Here is a 17,410-nt window from a genome sequence, read left to right as displayed (position 1 = left end):
TGGAACGCCCTTCCTTCAGATGTGAAGGAAATAAGCAGCTATCCTATCTTTAAAAGACATCTGAAGGCAGCCCTGTTCAGGGAAGTTTTTAATATTTAATGCTGTATTGTTTTTAACACTCGATTGGGAGGCACCCAGAGTGGCTGGGGAAACACAGCCAGATAGGTGGGGTATAAATATTATTATTATTATTATTATTATTATTATTATTATTGAAGTTGATACATGTAAGCCACATAAGAAGAACCTGCTGGATTGCCCATTTAGTCCAGCATCCTGTTCTTACAGTGGCCAACCAGATGTCCTTGGGAAACCAGCAAGCAGAATTCAAGCACAACAGCACTCTCCCTTCCTGTAGTTTCCAGCAAGTGGTATTTGGAAGCATTGCTTCCTCCAGCTGTGGAGGGCACAGCATAGCCATTCTGTCTAGCAGCATTGAGAGCCTCCATGACCCTCTTTTAAAGCCACCAAGGTTGGTGGCCATCACTGCCTCATGAAGACGTACTCTATCACACCTATCTGCAACCTGTTGTAGCACAGTTCAGGAAAGGCTTTCCCTCTTGATTCTGCTCATTGTGCAAACTAGCTAATCACAAATAGGTCTCCTCATGGCCCTGTAGAACTGTGAGATCAGGGCTGCGGCTTTGTTTCTTGAGTAAACCTGATCAGCATCACACTTACTCATTAATTTATATATAACCTATCGGCAGAGTTTTTTTTCTTTTTTAAAAATATATTTATTAATTTTTACGTAAAGTTTCCAAAAAACATACAACATATTTTCTTATCTTATGCATTGTTTTGGACTTCCATCAACCACGTCTGAAGATTTTTCAGTCTTTATCACTTAATCTGCATTTCATTGATTTCACTATTTTAATAGTCCTTCACTAATAATTCTCCTGATGCTTTTCTCTGCAATATTTCACATAGTCCTCCTTACAAAACTTCTTGTAGTCCTACTAGCGTAATCTGTTGGTTACAATTGCTTTTCAAATAATTCACATATTTACTCCAGTCCTCTGAGAATCTCTGATCCCGCAGGTTTCGAATCCTTCCTGTCACTTTATCTAATTCTGCGTAGTCCATTAATTTCGTCTGCCATTCTTCTTTCGTCGTTAGTTCTTCTTGTTCCCATTTCTGTGCCAATAGTACTCTTGCTGCCGTTATATATCGGCAGAGTTTTTATAATCACCGGAGCCATTAAGTGCATGCACGCCCAATCGCCGTGCAGATAATTCCAATATTATCAAGGCATATTATTGCCCGCCCTCATCCAAGGAGGAGGAGAACAGCTGTTCAGCGCGGGGCACGCTGGGACTCGTAGTTCCCGAAGGATTCCGGGGTGGGCGGGGCTTCCGGAGGCGTGCCTGGCTATGCGGCGCTGCAGGGAGCGTAGCGCGCCGGAAGTTGCGTTGGCGAGGCGCGCGCGGGGGCCGCTGGAACTCGTAGTTCCCGGCCTCTGAGGGCGAGAGAAGGCGGCGCTGTCCCGGGCGAGATGGCCGGAGGAGACGGGGCTGCGCTCAGAGTGGGCGTCGCCGTCCAGGCGGGGAGTGAGGCCGCCGGGCTCTGACCGCCGCCTCGCCCTCCGAGGGATGGAGGTTGCGGGGCAGGAGGAGAGCAGGTCAGAAGGCGAAGGGGGGCAGCAGGGCCGGGAAGGGGGGGCGCTGAGGTAACCGGGGGTGGGGCTGGTTGGGGGGCGGGAGGGAGGCGAGGCAATGGGGGGAAGCTAATTAATTGAAGAGGGGTGTGACCGCTGAGGGAAATGAAATGACATGCAGTGGGGGGGGGGAGGCAGTTGGGGGTCAGAGCTAAGGGGAGATATTTGGGGGGAGGGGAGTTAATGGGGGGCGCTAAGTGCGTGGAGGGGGTGTGGGTAGTTATAGGGGGAGCTGAGGCGATGGGGTGGCGGGAGGGGAGTTTGCTGAGGCATTGCGGGCGGGGAGTGAGTTGTGGGGCCGGGAAAGAGCCGACGATGATGGTGGTGGGGCTATTTGTGGGGAGAGGGGAGTTTGCTGAGGCGGGGAGGGCAATGCGGGCGGGGTGGGGAGTTACAGGCTGGAGAGGGTGGCCATGGAAAGTAGCCCGTTTTGGGATGGGACCTTGGGTGACACTGGGGCATGAGTTGTAAGCCTCAGGCGATTAGGAGATGAAAACGCCTAACGCCACTATGGTTGTGTATAGTCTGGGATCTCCCTACCAGATATAGTGGTACCTCAGGTTAAGTACTTAATTCGTTCCGGAGGTCCGTTCTTAGCCTGAAACTGTTCTTAACCTGAAGCACCACTTTAGCTAATGGGGCCTCCCGCCACCGCTACACAATTTCTGTTCTCATCCTGAAGCAAAGTTCTTAACCCGAGGTACTATATCTGGGTTAGCGGAGTCTGTAACCTGAAATGTATGTAACCTGAAGCGTATGTAACCTGAGGTACCACTGTATAAGAATTACCTCAAGAGTAAAGGTGGAGATGGTGTGACCCAAGAGTCACATCACCAATGGTTTAAAGATAAACTAAGCTAAAAAGGATAATTTGTCCTTCCAAATTCAAAATGTAAACAAGCCGTATCTCTTTATCATGCTAATCTCTGAACACTTATTTGGAAAAGGGCAAAGAATTCGATGACATGTCTTGATGTTACATTGTATTGAAGCAATACTGTATTACAGTACAGTGGTACCTTGGGTTACATACGCTTCAGGTTACATAAACTTCAGATTACAGACTCCACTAACCCAGAAATAGTACCTTGGGTTAAGAACTTTGCTTCAGGATGAGAACAGAAATCGTGCTCCGGCGGCACGGCAGCAGCAGGAAGCCCCATTAGCTAAAGTGGTGCATCAGGATAAGAACAGTTTCAGGTTAAGAACGGACCTCCAGAACGAATTAAGTTCTTAACCCGAGGTACCACTGTATATTGTATGGGAGGAGGAGGAGGAGGATGGAGAAGGGAGTTTGGTTGTGTCACTAGGAGGTGTGTGCCGGAGTCTCTTCAGCAGGGCTTTTTATGTTTGAACAACGGAAAGGTTGTGTAGGACTGACCCAGATTCACTTACTGAGGCGAGAATTTCCTTGCAAGCTCACAAGTTTAAAGAAAAGGAAAATGAAAGAGGGCGGGCGAGCATTACAGAGAGGTGTAAAATTATGCATGGTGTGAAGAGAGTGCGAAGAGAGGTTTTTCTCCTTTCGTAATACTAGAACACTAGTATGTCAAGGAGTTAAAGAGCTATACAACATTTAGAAGACATCTGAAGGCAGCCCTGTATCAGGAAGCTTTTAATGTTTGATGCTTTATATATTCTGTAAGTTGCCCAGAATGGCTGGGGAAACCCAGCCAAATGGGCAGGGTATAAATAATAAAATAATAATAATTACTAGAAGCTGAATGTTGGAAGATTCAGGACAGATAAAAGAAACTACTTGTTCGCATGGCGCCTGGTTAAAACTGTGGAACTCACTGCCACAGGAGGCAGTGCTGGCCAGCAACTTGGACGGCTTCAAAAGAGGATTAGACAAATTAATGGAGGATAAGGTCATCAATGACTGCTAACCCTGGTGACTATGTTCTATTTGCTAGGAATTTTAATTGGGGAGTGTGCTGTCATGCTCCCATTCTGCTTCCAGGCCATCCTTGAATATCTCACTGGCCGCTTAGCAGGACAGTCCTGGACTAGATGGGCCATTGATCTAATTGAGTAGGGCTTCTTACACACAACTCTTTGTCAGACTGCATGTTTTAATTTTTTGTAAAGGAGGAGGGAAACACTTTGTTGGGGCCAAACAAGATTCATGCTAGTAAGTAAAAAACAAAGCAAAGATGATTGTTGGAATCTAGCTTGAAGAAAAATTCTGTAGAACTTTAAAACTCCCACATGCCTCCCACATGATGTGAAGTTCACTGGGTACAGTGGTGCCTCGCAAGACGAAATTAATTCGCTCCGTGAGTTTTTTCGTTCTACGAGTTTTTTCGTCTTGCGAAGCACCACTGCATTTAAACACTGACAATGGCGGGGAGGGGCGGGGAGAAGCAGGACAGCTGCCGCAGCCGGTACCTCAGACTCACCCGCGTTGTGGCCACCGTGTGACGCGGCTGCTGGAGGGCGGCGGGGCTCAGGAGCGCGACTCGGCGGAACCGCCACCATCCTCTTCACCTGAGGGAGAGAGGGAGAGAGAGGCGCTGGCGGCAACAGCTCTCTGAGGGGAGCGCGCGAGGGGGGTGGGCAGCCAACCGTCAGCGGGAGGGTGGGAGGGAGCCGGAGGAGCGGGGAAGCGAGTGTGCGTGCGTGCAGTGCGCGTCGCCATGACACGAGAGGCAGGGCCGTTTCGTCTAGCGAAGCAAGCCCATAGGGAAATCCGTCTTGCGAAGCACCTCAGAAAACGAAAAACCTTTTCGTCTTGCGAGTTTTTTGTCTTCCGAGGCATTCGTCTTGCGGGGTACCACTGTATTTAGATGACAGGGCAGCCACTGAGGCCCATTGCAAAAGGACATCAGTCACATAAATATTTAGTTTATTTGCATCTCTTTTTGGGGGCAGAAATGATGTTGCTTATTTACCGTTGTACATTTTAACATCTATATAATGTCCAATATGTGTTTGGTGCTTGCTGTGCAGTGTGCAGAAACTCCATTATTTTCCTGTGGAAATCTCATGCCGTTAACAATAAATTGTGCAGACCAGAATATTTTGCTTCTGGTAGCTGAGTTGTCAAAGAACTTGACTTTCATGGGGAGGGGTGAAGTCACTAAAGAAGTGTGCAAAAGATACTTTGAACATATATTTCTGCCCTACATAGAGTCAGATAATTGATTCATTGGTCCAGCACTGTGTGTTCTGATTGGCATCAGGTTTCCCAGATCTCAAGCTGGGGTTATTTCAAGCCCTGCAGGCTGAGATTGTTTAACTGGAGATAATAGCAATTGCAAAGCATGTGCCTAACCCCTGAATTGTGGGGTCTTGCAATTTGGATCAGTGGGATTTAGGACCAGGGATTAGGACCAGGCAATAATAAATATAAGAGGAACTAGAAAAGGGTTTGTGTGTACGTGGGTGGGAAGTAACATCAAAGGGTATTCTTTTGCTGCTCAGTGGAAATTCAGTCTCATCATCTGACTTTTACTAGATAATTTTCTTTCCAAGCTTTTCTGCATCCTTAAGAACTAGAAACTTGCTATCTTAGTCATGCAATGGAACACACGAAGACACAGGAGGGTAGAAATTTGATGGCTGCTAGTTTCAAATATAGTGGTATCTCGGGTTAAGTACTTAATTTGTTCCGGAGGTCCGTACTTAACCTGAAACTGTTCTTATCCTGATGCACCACTTTAGCTAATGGGGCCTCCTGCTGCTGCTGTGCCACCAGAGCACGATTTCTGTTCTCATCCTGAAGCAAAGTTCTTAACCTGAAGCACTATTTCTGGGTTAGTGGAGTCTGTAACCTGAAGCGTATGTAACCTGAAGTGTATGTAACCAGAGGGACCACTGTAGTTGTACTCTGACTTGGGCAACTTGTTGGAAAGGCCCCATTAAAAAAGCCTTTATGGACAACCTCAGGGTAGTCTATCAGGATCTCCTGCGTTAAACAAGGTTGGTGATCAGTAGACTAATATGTGTGTGGAATATTTCTGAGAGATAGAAGATTGATTTGGCAAGGAGCAGACTTAAGTTGCAAGGTATGAATATAGCTTTTAGTGAAAACTGTCTTCTCAGAATATAAGAGGAAAAAAGCAGGCCAATAGGGTGTCAGCTTTTGAGTAATACAAAACACTATGAAGCACTTTCAATGGCTGTGATTGTTTCTCTCCCTGCCCTGTCACCTGCGTGTCAAAGGTATACACTAAAATGTGAAGCGCTCCTAAATCTTGATAAAAGGGATAAGGGCTTAGTCATTTTCAACAGCTGCCTAATTAAAACCGTGTTCTAGAGTTATGTGTAACTCAAAATTTTGCACAGGGCTACAGGCCAACAGAAGGCAGGCCCATCAAAGGCTGCTGTTGTTTCTACCTAGTTTGGGTGGTCATTCGTGCATTTCAGGGACAAGGGGGTGGGGGAGAGCTGGACCTAGAATCATAGAATAGAATCATAGAATCATAGAGTTGGAAGAGACCACAAGGGCCATTGAGTCCAACCCCCTGCCAAGCAGGAAACACCATCAGAGCACTCCTGACATATGGTTGTCAAGCCTCTGCTTAAAGACCTCCAAAGAAGGAGACTCCACCACACTCCTTGGCAGCAAATTCCACTGTCAAACAGCTCTTACTGTCAGGAAGTTCTTCCTAATGTTTAGGTGGAATCTTCTTTCTTGTAGTTTGGATCCATTGCTCCGTGTCCGCTTCTCTGGAGCAGCAGAAAACAACCTTTCTCCCTCCTCTATGTGTCATCCTTTTATATATTTGAACATGGCTATCATATCACCCCTTAACCTCCTCTTCTCCAGGCTAAACATGCCCAGCTCCCTTAGCCGTTCCTCATAAGGCATCGTTTCCAGGCCTTTGACCATTTTGGTTGCCCTCCTCTGGACACGTTCCAGTTTGTCAGTGTCCTTCTTGAACTGTGGTGCCCAGAACTGGACACAGTACTCCAGGTGAGGTCTGACCAGAGCAGAATACAGTGGCACTATTACTTCCCTTGATCTAGATGCTATACTGATGCAGCCCAGAATTGCATTGGCTTTTTTAGCTGCCGCGTCACACTGTTGGATCTACCTATTAGCTTGGATCTACCTATTAAGAGACTGTTTGCAGTGCTTCCTCCCTTGAAACCCACCTGCTTTGCATTGCTAAGCTTGATGACTTTTATATCTACCCTCCATGACACCAATGCTGTCAAGCTCTGGCATAATCTGTGCAGGTGAAGACAGACGTCAGAACTTGTTTGTACAGAGACCTTTTGTATCTATGTTAGCTCAATTTAGACAATTTACAATGTAATATTCATTGTTTACAAAGAATTATGCCCTGTTGAGTTCAGTGACGCTTACACATGGATCAGTTATGTGTGAAAAGAATTGCAGCTTTAGTGACTAGTTTGGATTTTTTCCTAGGTGTATAATATATCTAAATCATAAACCTAGCCAATTTATAGATAAACCTAATGCATGCCTCTTGCGTACTTCGGGTGTGTGAAATATTTTAATTGTTTTAGGATAATTTGTATCCTTCCTTACCATTTTTTTTTTAAAACGGGGGAACCATGGCATGCTCTCCTCCCTGAACTTCAGCTGGCACCGACATCATTCGTTGTTGTTGTTGTTTAGTCGTGCCCGACTCTTCGTGACCCCATGGACCAGGGCACGCCAGGCACTCCTGTCTTCCACTGCCTCCCGCAGTTTGGTCAAACTCATGCTGGTAGCTTTGAGAACACTGTCCAACCATCTCGTCCTCCGTCGTCCCCTTCTCCTTGTGCCCTCCATCTTTCCCAACATCAGGTTCTTTTCCAGGGAGTCTTCTCTTCTCATGAGGTGGCCAAAGTATTGGAGCCTCAGCTTCAGGATCTGTCCTTCCAGTGAGCACTCAGGGCTGATTTCCTTCAGAATGGAGAGGTTGGATCTTCTTGCAGTCCGTGGGACTCTCAAGAGCTTCTCATAGCTTCTCTGAGTTATTCAAGCCCCTTCGCCACGGCAAGGCAGTGATCCATGAAGGGGCCGACATCCTTCAGTACTAACTAAATACCTATCTCTTCATCTGGGCCAATTAGTGGCAATAGGAGTGAGATATTGAGGACAGCAGGATATAAAATAAATTTTAAAAGCCTAGGAGGTGCTGAATAACTCTTTCATTAAAACAAGTAAAAACAAAACAAGTGAAAGCAAAAAAGGTGTAAAAGGCAGCATGTCAGACTAAAAAACAGTCAGCATAATAGCTAGCATATAGGTGAGTGGAAAACTTAGTCTAAACTAGGCAGGACAAAGTACAAAAGAAGGTGGTCAGACAAGCCACCTGTAGAAAGGAATTCCACTAGTGCATTGAATTTGCATTGAATCCACTCCCACAAGACATAATGATGGTCACCAACTTGAATGGCTTTAAAAGAGTAGCTGTCAATGGCTACCAGTCAGAATGGTTTGCGTTCTTCTGCCTCCAGGGTTGGAGTCATTATTTCTCTGAATACTGGTTGCTGGGAATCACAAGGGGGGCGAGTGCTGCTGCACTCACATCCTGCTTTGCAGGCTTCCCTAATTGTCCACTGCTTGCTGGGCTAGAAGGCACTGTATCCTGACCCAGCAACTAGACTCTGATGGTTTTCTTAAGTGTGGCATGGCCACAGTAAAGGCCCTGTTGAACATCCCCAGGAATTTTACCTCGGCCTGTGTTGGAACACAGAGAAGAGCCTCTCCTTTGGAGCGTAGGAAAGATGTTACGGAAGGTGGCCGTCTTTCATAAAACAGGGGTGACAATTCCCTACATTTCATAGACTCGTAGAGTTGGAAGGGACCATAAGGGTCATCTAGTCCAACCCCCTACAATGCAGTAAGCATCGCCCAACATGGGGCATGATTCTGGACCTTTCCCAGTTCTTCATCATGAGGATGATGCTATCGATAACTGATATGTGAACTTTTGCCCTGCATCTTTTCATGCCCATGACTGAGAGAAGCCCTAGGGGAATGTGAAAACTGTCCTACTCTAGTAATGTTCTTCCAAACCAACATTTTTGAAATAGTGGCATGACAATGGCTGCTATTAATGATGGCAAAATGCATCCTCCAGGTTCAGATGCTGCATACCTTCAAATTCCAGCTGCTGGAGAACAAGAGCAAGAGATAGCTGTGGCCAGCATGTCCCTGCTCAAGGGCTTCCTGTAGGCATCTGGTTGGCCAATGTGGGAAATGGGATGCTGGGCTAGATAACTAGGTCTGATAAGTTGCCCATCTCATAAGGAAAGGACCCTGTTCACCCACTCCCTCCTTGCTTCAGCTCCTGCCCTGTTCCAAAGACTGTGCTAGTTAATAACTTCAGGGTTTTATTAAGGTGAAAGTTGCCCTAATATGTGAACTGTGGCCACAGCCATTGTGCATGCTGGTTTACGGTCTGTTTTCTCCCAGTCTGTCAGCTCTCTTTCCCCACGCCAACTTGGTTGGAAGGAAAGTGAGCTGATTGTGAGTCATCTGTCAACTTAGATCATTGCCTTAAGATTTAGTTTCCATTTCCCAGGAGAACCAGCTTTATGGGAGGAATAGGCTTGATGGCATAAGCCAATTTGCTGCTCGTTGTCTTGGAAACCAAACTCTTGCATTCAAAAAGGTTTGTGTTTAAGTCTCCGCTTTTCAGGCAACCTTTTCAAGTTGGGAGACAAGCAGGAACGACCCTTTCAGAGTTCCTGGTGGGTGTCCCTCAATAGCAACTTTTGGATGAGAGTCCTTTTCAGAAACAATTAAGTGAACCAAAAAGGATAATGTTATTTTTCACTGCAAAAATAGCTGTAGGCCTTGGGAAGTTCTGGATGTGGACTTGGTCTGTATGTCCTGACTTTGTGTATCCCACACATTGCAGGCATTAAGAACATAAGATTCATGCTGGATCAGACCAAAGGCCCATCTCTTCAGCATCCAGTTCTCACAGTTGACAGCCAGATGGCTGCGGGCTCCCTGCAAGCAGAACCCTAGACCAACAGGGCTGTCCCCTCCAGCCATTTCCAGGCTCTTCTTGTCCTTCTTGCTCTGAAATGCAGCTTATAGGGGCACATGGTTGTGTTTTCTCATCTGCAGCAGCCAGACGTTGGCACAGTGAATTCCAAGGACTTTGGCGCTCTTCATACATGAACACATTTGGACAGCAAGTGACAACTGTTTTGCTTGAACACACATTTTGTGTGCCACCCTGACATTTCTGTGTGTATTGTTGTTTTGCTGCTGAGGCTGCTTAGTTGATATGATGATGATGATGATGATGATGCTTTTCCTGGTTTGTAAGTCATTCTGGGAACTCAATTTGGGTGGAAGATGCAGGGTAGAAATGGTTTACAGGGTAGAAATGGAATACAGAGAACATTAAATACAATTTTGGCTCAGTGAGCCATTGGGTGCCTTCTTGAAAAAGCAAAAAATAAATTTAAAAAATGGCATTCCAGTGTAGTAGAGTGACTCATTTGTAGGAATGTGACAGAGCTGTTGCTGTTCTTTAAGCCAGATTTGCAAGGACTTGCTGAGGAAGCGATTCTCTTCCCCACCCCCTGCCACTCTTCTCCCTTCTCTTGCTGCCCTGCCCTGATTCGTCACCATTTGTCCAGGGCTCTCGGGCTGATAATTGCCAGCTCAGTATTTGAACACATATTGGTAGCAGTAATTGGAACACAGCAGCTCTCTTGTAAGGAAGTTCAGGTGTTCTGGGGTGGAGTTGCGGGATCCAAGGGAGAGTGGCTGAGATCATTCTGCATAAAAGCTCGTGTATGGCAGAAATGTGCACAGCTAGCCCAAAACTGAGGTTGTGAGCATTTGGACCCCAAACTTACCTCCTGTTCATACACTTTCTTCCGGTTGTGGCCATGTGTGTGGTTGTGGGGAGAAAGAGCACTGTTAAGGAAGTCATAAGAATGTGGCATTTGTAGATAAGAGATTGATTCAAAAGCAATTCCTATCCGCCATAAGAAAGTAGCAAATTACCAGAGTGCTTCATTCATGTCATTTAGGATGTGGTAGAGTCTGCATAAGCTTTTACTACAACATGCTCTTGCAATTTTAAAATTGTTCTGTAGGGAAGACATGATATCTTCCCTGTGGTTGAGTTTTTACTCTGATTTTCATGAGCCTGAGACTTGACAATCCTTGGACTTTAGGACAATAATACATATAGAAGGTTAATAGTAATATGATATGTTATTGCCATCAGGAACTGTGCTTTGCAATTTTCTGATATGACAATTAAATTACAGTTTTATTACATATAATGTTATGTTACTTTACAGTCTTTTTATATGTGTGCTGTGGTGTTATGAGCATTCATAAAAGCAATGAACAAATGCAGCTCCTGTCCTAGGGCAGCCTTCTGGGGTTTTTTGGGCTTTGGTTGGTTTTTTTGTGTCTGTCCAGGGATGTCCAGTTCTATTCTTAATATGCAAGGCAGGTTCTCTGGTGCAGACGAAAACAGGAGGAGGCTTCTAAATATAATCCTAGCTCAGAGCCTGGCAGTCCTCTTTTCTGTTTTCTGGGTTACAAAGCCCTTGACCCTAAACTCCACCAGCCCCAAAGCTCCCTGCTTCGTTTAAACACTTTTGGTCCCCTGTATGGGGCACCCTCCCAGAACACCATACATGGCATGACCTCTCACTCTTGTTTCCCGCCCCCTAGTTTCCATTACTGAATTTGCTCCACTCCTCACCCCAATTTAATGTAATGTTGTTCATGTATTTGAAATGCTGGCCTTCTACCCAACAGCGGTATCTACACACGTAAGACTAAACGCGGGACGCGGGTGGCGCTGTGGGTTAAAGCCTCAGTGCCTAGGGCTTGCCGATCGAAAGGTCGACGGTTCGAATCCCCGCAGAGGGGTGCGCTCCCGCTGTTCGGTCCCAGCGCCTGCCAACCTAGCAGTTCGAAAGCACCCCTGGGTGCAAGTAGATAAATAGGGACCGCTTACTAGCGGGAAGGTAAACAGCGTTTCTGTGTGCGGCTCTGGCTCGCCAGAGCAGTGATGTCACGCTGGCCACGTGACCCGGAAGTGTCTTCAGACAGCGCTGGCCCATGGCCTCTTTGAGTGAGATGGGCGCACAACCCCAGAGTCTGTCAAGACTGGCCCGTACGGGCAGGGGTACCTTTACCTTTACCTTTTTAAGACTAAAAAACAATTAAAGCACAAAGAGTGCAGTGCAAACCAAGCAGTGGAAGAAGAAAACACACGTTCATTTCATGTTACTTTTGCTGTTTCCCCTCCCCTTTCTGCTCTACTGTCATAGAATATAAGCTGCTTGGAGAAATGATTCACCACCATTCTTGCTTATCTTCCATTGTAAGATAGCTGTGCCCGTTCTTGGACCAAAATAATAATAATTTATTTATTTAAGGGTGTTTATTAACTGCTTTTTAGGCACACTTCACTAAGTGGTTTACATAATATTCTTATCACAATCAGCAGATTTTTGTAAAAAGTTATGATAAGAGGAAAAGGCAATTACCGGTACTGCAGTTCATTTTAGTAGATGCTACTGCTTCTCACCCTGCCCCCCCCCCCAAGGCAAACATGGTCCTTGAGCCGCTCCTGTTGTGAGAAGCCACTAGGGGAGCTGGATGGTGGTACATTCCCAAGCTTTCCCCCACTCCCCATTGCTTGGCCACTGTGGTCCTGGCACTGATAACCTCTGGAATGAATTACTACAGTGTGTTCTATGTAGGGCTTTCCTTGAGCTTAGTCCACAAGCTGACTGCAGCAGGTAGGTTGTTGCTTGGCCCACCCTGTTGACGCCACTCCTGCTGAGGGAACTGAAATGGCAGTCAATATGTTACTGGGCACAGTTCAGTGCTCTGCTTTTAGCATTTAAAGCCATAAATAACTTGGTGCCAGCTTGCTTGAGGGACTGCCTCACCCTGTATTTTTCAGCAAGTGCACTTCTCAGATGGACACTGCTGAGAGTATCTCCTGCCACGGAGGTATACTTAGTAAGTATTGGAAAGAGGGCTTTTAGTGTTGCAGCTCCAGCCTTCTAGAAGTGGTTGCCTACTGTGTTTAAGCAAGCATCTGGCACCATGATATTTAGGCATTTATTGAAGACTTAAAAAAAAAAAATCTTTCCTTGAAGTGGGAGCCTGTCATTTTATGGAATCTTAACAGTACAAATAAGGAACTGGTTTTATTGTGTTCATTGAGTCTGTGTTAGTATTTTAATCTCTTTGTTATCTTGCTGTACACCACTTTTGTAACTTTTGGCTATGAATCAGTTTATAGATCTGCAAATAAAATAAAAATCATCCTTTGTAAAGCACCATGTACACAGATGGTTATACGTAACCAGTAAATAATATAATAATCAAGTTCTTAAATGGCCTCTCTGTATTGCAGCTCTTGTATTATTATTTAAAAGTAAGATCCTCATCAGTTTTAGGATGCACTCAGTGAAATTTTCTCCCATGGTGGTTCTAAATTTCTGTTGAATGGGAACGAAAGATCCATCTTGCATTTCATCCTGTTCTAACAATGGTCTGTTGGATGTCTCCAGGAAATACAGAAACAGGTCATGAAGGCTTGGGCCTCCCTGCACAGCAGCAAGGATTCAGAGGTAGACTTTCTCTGAACCTGAAGGTTCTGTTTAGCTATTACGGCTATTAGCCATTGACAGCCCAAAGCTCTGTGAATCTGGCTACTTCCTCTTTAAAGCTACTAGCCACTGCCACATCTTATGGGAGCGAATTCTGTAAGTTAATTATGTGCTGTGTGAAGAAGTGCTTGTTTCTGACTCTCCTGAATCTCTTACCTGTCAATGGGTATGGGGATAGCTCAGTTGGTAGAGCATCTTTCGCCCAGTGTGGGGCTCGAATCTCAGGGCTGTGGGTCTGAGCCCCACATTGGGTGAAAGATTCCTGAATTGCAGGGAATTGGACTAGATGATTCTCGTGGCCCCTTTGAGCTCTATGAATCTGTGTGAGAGACGTTGATGATTCTATCCTGCCCTACCTCTCAAAGGAATTTCTGTGTCTGCTTTTCTCCAGACCATGATAAGTTTATAATTTATAATTTACCCTTTTAAGCGTTCTTTCTTTAAAAAAGAAGAAGAAATGTTGTTAAAGTGTGGCTGTCACAAGGGAAAATGCTTGGGAGGAAGCTCTCCAACCAGGACTGCAGCAGAGGAGCTGTCGCGCCATCTGTCCTGGCATAAGTAGTTGCGTTGGAACAGCATGGATGGGGTTTCTGTTGAACTTGAACTGGTGACACCACATCCTGCTTATGTTACTGTTTTTCCACAATGATGACATTGTAAAGGGTCACAAAGCAGCGAGGAAATTTTGCCTGCGCAACAGAACTGATGGTCTGCATTTTTCAGGAAGGAGCACTGGAAGTTGCTGGGCAACCTGAAGACGACAGTGGAAGGTTTGGTGTCTATAAACAATCCCAACGTCTGGTCTAAGTATGGTGGCTTGGAGCGACTCTGCAGGGACATGCACAGCATTCTGCATCATGGGCTCATTCCAGACAAGGTAGGCTTTTTCGGCTTTCTCTGGAGTTTATACTCTTACTTCTGCTTTAGCAGGTGGTTGTCTTGACCGGTGTTCACCTGCGACAGCCATAAAATGGGTCCCTTAATCATCTTGTCTAAAATCTGACCTAGATGTCATGTCTTGGACGAGAATAGGTAGGAATGTTAGTAGTTGGGTTGCATCCACACAGAACAAGATGCTAAGGAAGAAGTGAGGCAAGACTGAGACCTGGGCCAACTAGTGTTTGTTTTTGTAAAAAAGAAAAAAAAAGGGGGGGGAGCAGGTATAGTAGAGCTGTGATCCAAGAATTAGTTAGATCAAATTTCCTTTCCTAGGTGACCTTAGGCAAGCCCTTTTGTCTCCCTATCTGCAGTCATTTTCAGCGTTCAGTCCTTCCTGTCTCCAGGGTGATAGCTCCTGCTTTTCCTGAAGAGGATCACCTGGGAAATTAGGTTCTCTCTGAACTGGAAGGTTTTGTTCTCTTCACACTGTTCATGATTTTACGAAGCTCCATCATGCCTCCCCTGCACATTCATACACATTTTTTAGAGTAGTGGTACTTCTGAGCATGCACATAAGAGCACCAGGCCAATGGTCTACCTAGTCCAGCATCCTGTTCTCACAGTGGCTGACCAGATGCCTGTGGGAAGCCTGCAAGCAGGACATGAGCACAATGGCACTCTGCCCACCTGTGATTCCCAGCAGCTGCTAATCAAGGCATGTTGCCTCTCGTGGTGGAGGTGGAATATAGCCATTGTGGCATTGATAGCCTTGTCCTCTATGAATTGGTCTAGTCCTCTAGTCTAGACATCCAGTTCCCTAGCTGTGCTGCCATTAAATGTCGAACAGCATTAATTCCTTCCCTCCCGCAACAACCAACAGTTTCTTCTGCCACTGTAGTTGCAAGAATAAATAATTAACTTGCCTTTATCATCTTGTGGAATGGAATATTGTCCTTTTGAGATAATAATTAGTAATAATCTGTTCTGTAGGGCTTTTGCAGTCCTCCAGAGATAAAATCAGGCTGTTGGTTGCAATACAGGCAACTACCCCCGTTTTGTGCAGGGTTTGCATTCCTGACCCTTGCACGCATTGGTGGAGCTTGTGTCAGTGCTCTCCTCCCTGTTACACCCCTGCCCTGTTACGCCCCCGACCCACCCCTTTTTCCTGGCACTTCTAGGTTGTGGCGATGCGTGTGTGCACAGTCGCACATATTTTGAACATGCAAAAAACAATCATTGCTTGTAGTGGATAAGCTGTAACCAAAGTTACTAGCGATCAGTGCATTTTCTCCATAGAGAGAAGAAATCAGCATCTTGGGAATTTGGGCACAGTTAAATAAGAGCATGAATGCACACACCTTAAGGTTCCTACATCCATGAAAAATCTGGTATCTTGAAAGCCTTGGTATTGTTGCTTCAAAAATACACTGATTCTTATTTGGTTCAGTGTTATATTAATGTTGGCTGCTCTAGAAAACGTGTTCTTGTTTATAAAACTATAGCTGTCAGGATGTGTAGTTTGGTGTTTGCTTTGGCCTTCCTGTCTAACCTAATTTAGTTCCATTTGTATTTGCACCATTCATTGTCTGCTCCATCCATACAGCTGCTCTTAATGTATATTAGCCCCCTTGATAATTTTAATCAGAAAGACAGGATATAACTGTTCCCGCTTTAAAAATATATAATTTGTTGCTTGGCAAAGGTTGAGCCATAACAATGTAATTAAGATGTTATATTCTTGGGCAAGGTTCTTGAGCAGGTAGTCACAGACCAGATCCAGATGCTGTTGGAGGACGTGGGTATTTTTAGATCCATTTCAATTGGGTTTTAGGCCCGGTTTGGGCACAGAAACTGCTTTGGTCACCCTGTATGACTTCTGTTAAGAGGAAGACAGGGGAAATGTGTACCCATTAGTTCGCCTCAACCTCTCTGCAGCTTTTCATCATTGTATCCTTCTGGAGTGACTGTCCAAGTTAGGGGTAGGTGGCACCACTTTTTGGTATTTCCGGTCCTATTTGGATGGTCATTTCCAGAGGGTGATAACTGGGGAGTGCTCTTCAGCCTTGTGGAGCTTTCAGTGTGGGGTTCCTCAGGGTTCAGTTTTATCCCATAGGCTCAGTGAGGTCATCCAGAGTTTCTGAGTACATTGTCAGCAATATGCTGATGGCACAACAGTTACTCTTGCCTCAAGCCTTTGTAGTTTTGTGAGTGTTGGTGTGTGTGTGTTTTCAAACAAACCATGGGTAAGGAAAACTATTGAATTTACACATAATGTTAAGCCATGTTTAAAATAAGCCAAGTTTCATAAGCCAGCAAAAACCCATGACTTCAAATTATTGGTTTTTGGCAATAAATAATAGGTAAGCTGCTGGGCAGGGTACACACATAACGCTAAAGCATAGTTTGATAAACTATGATTTAGCATTATGTACCAACCAGGTGATTGATTTACTTAACTTGAATGCAGCATGTTCCAGATATCAGGAAGGCATTGAATTCTTGACTCTGTTCTTGTCTGACTTTTTGCAACTGCTTAAGAGAAGGAAGATGCAAATTAAGCTGTAACAGAGATTATTTCAGAAGTAGCACTTCAGACCACCTGACATGTTTTGGTCCGTAGTTCATAATTGACAGCGGTAAAGGAGTTAATTTCCTTCCCCTTTCTAAGCTTGCCTGCTAATGAATCTGGTCTCTGAGCACGTATTGAGCTGGCACTGCCAGGGGAATTTTAACACTCTGTATTTCCTGGGCAGGTGTGTTGCAGGCAGAGGGATTATTGGCAGTTTGTGAAGGACCTCCGTTGGCTGAGCCCACATGCTGCCCATCACATTGAAAAGGTGAGCTCATGTTTTGGGGAAAGAAGATCTTGGTTTTGCCAGGGGGTGGGGGACAAGTTTGTCGAGGTGAGCAGAGGGAGAAGAGACGGTGGAGGAAGACTGGAAGAAATTTAAAGACTATTTACAGAAATATTATAAGGTTAATGAATGTTAGAATGACATCGGATTGAGGTTAAAAGGTTATTAGCAACAATGTAGTGAAGGAGTATGGAAAATTTGAAGGTTAAAAGGTGTAAAATTAGAGGTTCAATATATTAAGATGCTAAGAAAAAATTAAGATACATTAAGATATTGAGATAAAGTCTAAGTTAAGACAGAGGGAAGGGATTTGCTGACTAAATATTTGAATTGGAATACAGTGAGGGGAGGTGTGGGGAAGTCCGGGAAATAAGTAATCGTAACAAATATTTTGAAAATGGAATTCTTTTTATTTGTCTTTTCTCTGTTGTTG

General features: G+C 45.0%; 1 protein-coding gene across 5 annotated transcripts in view; it reads left to right on the top strand.

The window, feature by feature from the left end:
* Nucleotides 1–1,414: 1,414 nt before the first annotated feature.
* Nucleotides 1,415–17,410, top strand: part of RUBCN (rubicon autophagy regulator) — a 50,706-nt gene continuing 34,710 nt past the window's right edge. For 4 of the 5 annotated variants that reach the window (XR_014511719.1, XM_083441998.1, XM_083441997.1 and 1 more), the window contains exons 1-3: nt 1,455–1,624; nt 13,967–14,120; nt 16,876–16,959. Coding sequence is in view for 4 of the 5 variants with exons in the window: in XM_083441998.1 (XP_083298124.1) it covers nt 1,596–1,624; nt 13,967–14,120; nt 16,876–16,959 (267 nt within the window). In the remaining variant the exon portion in view is untranslated. Of the gene's footprint in view, nt 1,625–13,966; nt 14,121–16,875; nt 16,960–17,410 lie in introns of all 5 variants that reach the window. The other variant, XM_083441996.1, reaches the window with a different exon arrangement.

This window comes from Podarcis tiliguerta (genome assembly GCF_965153285.1).
Source record: "Podarcis tiliguerta genome assembly, chromosome: 5".
NCBI classification, from domain to species: Eukaryota; Metazoa; Chordata; class Lepidosauria; order Squamata; family Lacertidae; genus Podarcis; species Podarcis tiliguerta.
Note: the sequence above shows the minus strand (reverse complement) of the source record. Positions and strands in the feature narration are given on the sequence as shown.